The 9,378-nt window shown below is 31.7% G+C and overlaps 1 protein-coding gene across 2 annotated transcripts in view; it reads right to left on the bottom strand.

Moving 5' to 3' along the window:
• LOC106475067 (vasodilator-stimulated phosphoprotein-like) overlaps window positions 1-8,076 on the bottom strand; it is a 25,393-nt gene extending 17,317 nt beyond the window's left edge. The window contains exons 1-6 of one of the 2 annotated variants that reach the window (XM_013935764.2): window positions 7,912-8,076; window positions 7,090-7,261; window positions 5,273-5,435; window positions 3,355-3,416; window positions 2,395-2,666; window positions 1,341-1,414 (exon numbers count right to left, since the gene is read on the bottom strand). In XM_013935764.2, coding sequence (XP_013791218.2) covers window positions 1,341-1,414; window positions 2,395-2,666; window positions 3,355-3,416; window positions 5,273-5,435; window positions 7,090-7,261; window positions 7,912-8,043 — 875 coding nt within the window. In that variant the 5' untranslated portion in view covers window positions 8,044-8,076. The remainder of the gene's footprint in view (window positions 1-1,340; window positions 1,415-2,394; window positions 2,667-3,354; window positions 3,417-5,272; window positions 5,436-7,089; window positions 7,262-7,911) is intronic. The other variant, XM_022379284.1, reaches the window with a different exon arrangement.
• Between the last annotated feature and the right edge of the window lie 1,302 nt (window positions 8,077-9,378).

The raw sequence follows: 9,378 nt of genomic DNA, 5'->3' as shown, positions 1-9,378 counted from the left end.
ACACAGTAATCACTCTGACTTTATATTTACATAGATTAATGACACAGTAATCACTCTGACTTTCTCTATAGATAGATTAATGACACAGTAATCACTCTGACTTTCTCTTTACATAGATTAATGACAAAGTAATCACTCTGACTTTCTCTATAGATAGATTAATGACAAAGTGAGCATTCTGACTTTCTTTATATATAGATTAATGACAAAGTAAGCATTCTGACTTTATAGATAGATACATTAACTACACAGTAATCACTCTGACTTTCTCTATAGATAGATTAATGACACAGTAATCACTCTGACTTTCTCTATAGATAGATTAATGACACAGTAATCACTCTGACTTTCTCTATAGATAGATTAATGACACAGTAATCACTCTGACATTTTCTTTAGATAGATTAATGACACAGTAATCACTCCAACTTTATCTTTACATAGATTAATGCCACAGTAATCACTCTGACTTTATCTTTACATATATTAATGACACTGTAATCACTCTTACTTTCTCTATAGATAGATTAATGACAGTGATCACTCTGACTTTCTCTATAGATAGATTAATGACACAGTAATCACCCTGCCTTTCTCTATAGATAGATTAATGACACAGTGATCACTCTGACTTTCTCTATAGATAAATTAATGACACAGTAATCACTCCAACTTATATATCTTGTCAACTTCTTGCTACTTCCATTTCTGTGTTGTTATCATCATCTCAATACTTCCATGTCTATATTTTCATAATTGTTTAAATAATTCTCTCTCTCTTTGTTATCCGGTATTTCTATCTCTGTTTCTTTGTCAACTTCTCATTACATCCATCTCTGTATCGTATCACACTTTTCAATGTTTCTCGGCTATGAATGTGGTGGTCCATGCCTACATTCCATTGCCATAAAATCATGCACCTAATATTTTAAGGCCTTGGTTGTATTATAAGTGATGGTGAAACCTCACTATTCAGTTAAATTAGCCAAAGACCTGGAGGTGGGTGTTGTGCTGTTGATTAGCTGCCTTTCCCCTAGTCTATCAGCTCCAAACTAATAACAGTTATCACAAACAGCCCTTTTGTAACTTTGCATGAACATTCCAAACTATAAAAACAGTTCAGTACTTCCACCTCCTTGACATATCACACAGAGAGAAAAGAAAATATAAAAATCATGTTACTTAATCTCTAGTCATTACTAAACATCAAGATTATAAAGAAAAAACATTATTATATTCACCTTATCATTGATGGATGAAAAGGAAATCTAGGATAGACCTTATAAAAAAAGAGCTGTGTATTTGTTGTATACATTTGTTTTTAATACAGAAGAAGTTACCTTCTGGCCAACGTTTTAGTTATTTCATCCATTAATCCAACTGGAGCAGACCGTGTTATGTCACTTTCAGATACCTAGACACAGAGAGAATTTTTAATCACAACATAAAAATTATCCCGTTATTTCTGCTTCAGTTGTTCCAACAGTTATTATAATACTTGTGTATGGAAGAATATTACATTAACATAATAGTAAATTAACAAAATTTATAAACATCATGAAATGGTTTTATTTGGAGGGAACATACAACATTGATTAGTCTTCTTCTGAGTTGTAAGCTGTATGACCTAATGAAGAGTATTAGCTCTTTCAATAAAAATTTAACAAAACCTTGGCGATTGTTCAACCTATTCTTTAATTCTGATATCTTCATCACCTTTGTGATTTTATTTCTATATTTATTTTTCAAAAATAAAACCTCTTCATTATGCTTATAAATCGTTGTTTGTTACAATTCAAATTATTATGATTTTACAAATTCTGAGAGAAAAAAAAACATGAGGATTTATTAAAGATTCTTTCAACCACCCTACTTGAATCTAGTAGACATGCAGCAACAGATAGGTTGTGAAAATTGATCTTGTGAAATCTATGTTTCTTATAAGTAAATTTTAAAGTTTTGATGAGAAAAGAAGTCTGTAGTAGTGTAAGTTAACACTTGATGATCAAATGTAAGGATCTTACAAAAATATCTGAAAGTTAATATGTTTCTCATTTTTTGAATGGAGAGATAGATGTATTCAGTATGACTTTATTTTGACAAGTGTGCTTTTGTTTTAAAATGGGTTGCAACATGTTGATTCATTTTAATATCAAAATAAAACGTAAAAAAAAATCAAATCTCTATAATTCTAGGAAAACACATTGAAACTGAAAGCAACAATATTTAAAAATCCAACTCTTCAGTAATTGGACAATAAAAATTAGTTATATGCATGTTCTCTAACAGTGTATACTTAAATAGAAAAGATTCTTCAAATAGAATAATTTCTATATAGTTTATCCTAACACTAACAGTCCCTAAACAATCTATTACACATTTGAATCACTCTACCTTTATTGATCTTAGATTGGCTGTTTGAAGAGCAGTAGCCAGTGACATGGGGGAACCACTAGAAGAACCTTGTCGGGGAAGTGTTTGGGAAGCACTAAAAGGAGGGGGAGGTGGTGCTGGAGGAGCACCTTGACCTGAAAGAGGTGTAGACACAGCTGGTGGCGCCAGAGGTGGAGTTGCCAACGAAGATGAGGGAGAATGATTATGACTAGATCCACTAGGTGGTGCATTAGCTAATGTGACTGGGTGACTGTTGCTAGTGTATTCTCCCACTGTAATACATTTAAACCTAATTTCATAACCCACATACCATTAAAGAGGTAACACTGAAGTATAAATAAGTTTATCTAATCAAACATTCTGAATGTGGCACAGATTCCCACAATCACATAATGCTATATAATTATCTAAAGCATCCCTGTGTAGTGGGAATATTATTCCATTAAATGGTTAAGTTCCGTTAATTATCCCTCCTATTAGGTTTCAGATCAATTTGATTTGACTTTGGTTTCTATATATTATGATACAATTAAACATGTTTTTGAGTTTAGTACAATGACAGATTACATTAATTTAAAATACTTAACATAAAACAGTAACAGCTGTCTAAAGAAATAAGATTTTATCAATTCAAGGCCACTTGAAACAACAACAAGTTTACTTTGGCCAAAACACACATACCTAAACTCTAAATATAACTGGAGGGTTAACCTACTTTCTATTGTAGTATATCATTTAGTATCAGCAGATGTTCCTCTGTTATTTTTTCCTGAAAATCCAAGATAACATAGAGATGAACTCTACCATCCAACTCCAAAATACTAAAAACAAAGATTATTTTCCCTAAGAAATAACAACAAGAAGCAATATACAGTAAAAACTTGTCATATCTGGCCAGTTATTTGAAGACTACACTGTTTTGAAGACACAAAGATTTGTGGACAATAAATCATCATGTACCTGTGTTTGAAACATACTGAAGAGCTGACTGTCTTTTCTCTCCTCCAGACTCTTCTCTGTTCCTGCAGTGTAATAATGACAGTGTCAATGAACAGGACTAGAGTAACAAATTACAAAATTATCTAGAGAAGATTAAACTAATGAAATACATCTACTTTCAACTTTTGGGGACACCAGACAAAATGGTGACTTAACATCATTGAAGTTGACCAATTTTAAAAACATGAGTATTTTATTATGGTCAATTCTTCACGGAGTAAAAATGCATAGACACCAAAACACCAATCAACACTAACCTATCAACAAGGTCAGTAAAATAATAAAAGTTCAGATTTGTATTTTGGAAACTCAAAGTGGGAAGTAATAACACAATCTAATACGAGTCACTCAGAAGTTCTTATTAATAATTACTCCCAAGAAGAGTGTATTGTAATAATAATAATGTCAACCAAACTATATCTACTAAAGCTTTTCAACCAACACCAAGGTTCATCAGGTTAGCTGAGATATGACAAGCATAGTAGTTGTTGAGATGCCATTTATAATAGCAAATTGCTGTATAACAGCTGTTAGGGTGTGAATTAGATTAAATCAGTAAAGAGTAATTTTTCATCAATTTTATTTATGTGGGAGTAATAATATAACCTGATAATAGTCAAACAAAGTGGGAGTAATAATATAACCTGACAATAGTCAAATTTGACTATTGTCAGGTTATATTATTACTCCCACTTTGTTTGACTATTGTCAGGTTATATTATTACTCCCACTTTGGTGGGAGTAATAATATAACCTGATAATAGTCAAACAAAGTGGGAGTAATAATATAACCTGACAATAGTCAAACAAAGTGGGAGTAATAATATAACCTGACAATAGTCAAACAAAGTGGGAGTAATAATATAACCTGACACTGGTCACTCAAAATGGAAAGTAAAAATATAGTCTGACACTGGTCAGTGAAAACAAAAAGCAATTTTATGATCTGATATTCTAGTAAAGTTCATGTCTGTTTATAAATTTACCATGTTTTGTTAGGGAAAGGTGGGGCTTTGAAGTCAGATTAGGTGTATAGAAACAGCTCCTAATACATTTAGTGTCTTATTATTATTATATTTGACTTTATTATTAAATAAAGTATTAAAATTTTGCTATTTATTTGTTTTGTTATTGTTATCTACATAAATATTTGTCTTTTGCTCTACTCTCTGTACCATTACACTACCAAGCCCTCTAGCCACACAGTAAATTGTGTTGTAGCCATTTATCTCACATGTTAAAATACAATGTCTGAACCATTTCGTGGACTTTCACTGACTACTAGATACTGTTAGGGATGATTACATGAAGTTCTGAACATACTCACATCATGCTTTTTTGAGGGACGAGAAATCAGTGGTATTCATGTGTATTGTAAACAAATTATATTCCATTCTTTATTTAATGTTAATCTAATCTTAAAAATTTAATATCTATACATTTATTATTTTCATTTAGTCGTTATATATATATATAAACTTTTATATTATGAGGATCATTTTTCACTGTTAGTTTAGTACATGACTAACCAAAATTTCCCAATATGGCTACACTTTGTGAGATACCCATCTGATGAATTAATACATTCTAATCTTACTAATTTTTTGTTTTTTTGAACCATATAATCCTAGCTATGTTATTTACTGTGTTAATTTTTAGTTCTGATCAATGCAGGTAATTTGACTTGATCAGAACTTTCTGATAACTACAATATTACATATTATAACTCCTACAAAAATAACTCTTTACATGCTCTCTATATCAACAATAAAATTTTTCTGTGGAAAGGAACATTACAGGTAAACAGAGAAAAAGAAACACACCAGACACATGTTTCTGACGGAAAAGTACATCACACACATAGAGAAAAGGAACATACCAGAAATATGTTTCTACGTGGCCATTTTGAATTGGCTGACCAATTTCTTGGTAGACTGGTTGTTGGTACTGTTGGATTTGATAGATTGGTTGTTGTTGTTGATAATGTGGAGGCACTACTTGTGACTGTAGGGATCTTGGAAGCGTGGAATCTGAGCAAAAATCTTAACATCAGAGATTTTTATCATGAATGTCCAAAGTTTGTCAACATACACAAATCATTCAAAAGATTTTCAAATTTGTTGACACTACAATATTACTCAGTGTTTTGTTTTGATAAGTACTCAAAACTCTTTTTCTCAAGATCTTTAAGCCTGACAAAGTTTTCTATTTTTATATATTTCACATTTATGCTAATGATCCAAACAAAGAGCTTGCGGCAAAACCCTTTTCCAAAACTTAGTGAAAGAACAAAAAATACTTGATTAATACATTTAAATATACTGCATACATAGAAACATTACAGCAAAAACCTTAACAAGTGTATTTCTTTGCCAATTGTGGTATTTCTCAAAAAATTTCTTAAACAGACAAGAATCCATCACCAAAAGGTCTATTATTTTTATTTTACTTTTTACCAGACATTATATTAAAAGAAGGTTTCTTTCATTCTGAACATAACATCCTTGTTATTTTTGTTTTTCAATGAACCAGCTTTTTGATAAACATTTTCTTTATGGATTTTTAGCACACACAAGAAAGAAGATTACAATATCATTTTTTACATGTTATAAAGAACTACTTTAGATTTTTTGTGGTATCTGCAAAAAAGAAGAAATCAAAGAAAAAGAATTATTTGTGTGCCTGAAGTCAGGATTCAGAAAAAAGGGATTATAATTATCTAAAAAAGGACATTTAAGAATTTTTTTTCTTGTTAAACACAAAGCTACATAACTGATTATTTGCGTTCAGCCCACCAATGGTAGTGAAGCCTGATATTTAGCATTATAAGCCCTTATGCTTATCCCCGAGACACCATGGTGAAGTCATGACTGTTACATAGGTTTTCAAAAAATATGAGAGAGAAAGCCAGCACAATTAGTAAAGCTTGTGATGCTATCGCATTTAAATATGCAATAATAATGTTGGGATTAGGCTCTTCCACAACCCTATTTCTGCTACAAGTTAGGCTGAACTCAAGAGTTGATGAAACACGCTAAACAATATTTCAATGTTTCCACAACTTTATCTGCTGTTTTATATTATATTAGAGACATCAAACAAAATAAGCCTAAGAAATGTGTTAAAACACTTCACATTGGTGCCAGAGTGCAGTTGGGTTAGAATCAAAGTTACTTGAGACCAAAGCCTTAGATCATATGTAAGACAGCAACTAGGGAAATTATCCTTTGAAATCTTTCTAACTGGTTATTTGTCATGCTTGGATTGATTTACAACCAAATAATTCATTTAACTATATAAAGTTTAAGAACTGTTGATGTCATACTGTAGAGCTAATGAAGATCTCAAGTATACAAAGTTTAAGAACTGTTGATGTCATACTGTAGATCTAATGCAGATCCCAGGATTAATTAAACCCATGTTTTCTTTAGTGTCAAGTTTTGATAATTCACTTGTATGTTAAAATGTCAACAGATTATTAAGTGAATCCTTTATTTCAGAACAAAATACATAAAAAAATTCAGAGTCGACATATTATTATCATCATCTAATTCTCACCTTTCTACAGCCTTTCTTTATCTCTTACATGACACATGTGACAATGAAGAAATTAATATTTGTGAATCAACATTTTTTGCACAAGCTTTCTGAACTTTCAATATTAACTATAACTTAAAGCTTTCAGCACAAACTTACTATTCTGGTCAATAGCTTCCAAAGCCTTGACCATGGCTAATGCAAAAATATGGGCATCTTCCTTGCTGCTAAAGTTGAGACCATAAACTTGACGGTTATCTCTCCACTGATGGAAGGTTGGGGTTGCTTGGTTGTATTTCAACCCTTTTAGAATGGCACAGTTTATTACAACCTGAAAAATACATAATAATAATAATAAAAAAGCTTAAATTAATATTTTTATGATTATTTCTAGACACAAAAGCCTGCCAAGCCAATACAACCACAGCTAAACAAAAAACTTTCAGATCATGAATCATGCCTCATCAGAGTTTATACTATTATAATCTTAGCCAATACAACCACAGGTAAACAAAAAACTTTCAGATCATGAATCATGCCTCATCAGAGTTTATACTATTATAATCGAATCATGCCTCATCAGAGTTTATACTATTATAATCTTAGCCAATACAACCACAGGTAAACAAAAAACTTTCAGATCATGAATCATGCCTCATCAGAGTTTTATACTATTATAATCTTAGGCTTTTGTTTTATTACTATTTCATTTTCACTCTTAATATAGCAATCATTTGTCTACTTATTTTAACTTGTGCAGATCTTACAGTTTTCATACCCTAATTAGAAATATCAATGCATTCTCCTCTTAAAAGTAGTTAAGTATTTTCTACTACAAAACTTTATAAATATAATATGGCAGGCAGGGTTTTCTATACACCTTCTTGATCTTTTTATCAAGTTTTCACTATCATAACATCTTAGATCATGGTAATGATGCCTGTATAGAACTTACTTCAGTCAATCAACAAGTCCACTTACTTCATGGTCCTGAAGCTTCCTTCCAACAACTCGAAAGGTGTTATGGACCATGTGTTGGTAAATATGGACTTTAGAAAGCCCACTGGAGGATCCACTAGGTAACCATTGTCGGTTGAGATTATCATAGACCATGACTGATGCTCTAGCTGAGGCTACAGACTGCTCAGAGCTGTAGGAATAAACAGTAGTTCTGATCAAGTTGCAAGATATATCACCGTACTGGTAGATATTAAAAATATAGAAATATTGGTTTCCCAACACATAGCTCATACAGGATTGAGCACATTATATTAAAATAATTTTGAATGTGCATTCAGGATGGAATGGCATGTATCACAACTACATTTTGACATTGCTTGGCATTTTATAGGAAGTGGTATTAGGAAGCTACTACATAAATCATTTTTATTTTATACTTATCAGTGTGAAGGCAACAACTAACCTATAACTATCAATATACATCTTTTAAGAAAAATTATGATTTATTTCATGAGAGATAAAACAATCATAAATCATACATACTTGTATAACAAAAGCTAGTTTTGGAATTTTAGATTTTCAGTTGGTCTACAGACAAAATACATAAGGAAGCCATGTGGTTCAGTTCCTATATTACACTATTCTAATGATTGTATAACTAGTACCTTTTTTCTATTTAATAAGCACGTATGTATGATGAACATAAAGACAGCTGACTACAAGGGTTTCAGTGTACACTTGGGTACTTAGTTTGATTCAGAATGTGCCTGGGTACCGAGTTTACTGAGTCAAAACACATTTGGAAAGAGAGTTCAAGGAATCAAAATGCACTTGGATACCAAGTTTATGGGATCAGAAATCATTTAGGTACTGAATTTCTTGGGTCAGAATGCACTTGGTACAAAGTTTAAAGCATCACATTAAAACTGAGTAGTGCAGAGTTTAGTGGGTAAAAATGCACTTGGACTCTGAGTGTAACAAATAAAATCGCACTAAAATACAGAGTATAAGGATTTATAGAAAACTTGATGCAAAGTTCTAGAGTAGGAGAAAACTAGAAAAATTCTAAGAGAGAGAGAAGCAAAAAGTGTGCTGGGGATGTGCATTAACGACTAAAACGACTAAACAACGACTAAAACAAACATTTTCAACAACGAACATTTCCTTCAAATAGACGGTTTAAGTATGGGCAATCCTGTTTCGCCCGTTCTTGCCAATATATTCATGACCAAAATCAAAGCACAAGCCATACATTCTGCGCTTCATCCCCCACTATACTGGTACAGATATGTCGATGACACTTTTGCTGGTTTCAACTCTACAGAACATACACTAACTTTCTTTAAACACATAAATTCCATTCATCCCAACATCAAATCTACCATAGAACACGAAAACAATAAACAGTTATCCTTTCTCAACCTCAAAATTATTAGATCTGACACCAAATTTAAAACAAAAATTCACCGCAAAAACACACACACTGGT

Source organism: Limulus polyphemus, unplaced genomic scaffold (assembly GCF_000517525.1).
Source record: "Limulus polyphemus unplaced genomic scaffold, Limulus_polyphemus-2.1.2 Scaffold8044, whole genome shotgun sequence".
Taxonomy (NCBI): Eukaryota; Metazoa; Arthropoda; class Merostomata; order Xiphosura; family Limulidae; genus Limulus; species Limulus polyphemus.
This window is presented reverse-complemented; position numbering and strand designations above follow the sequence as displayed.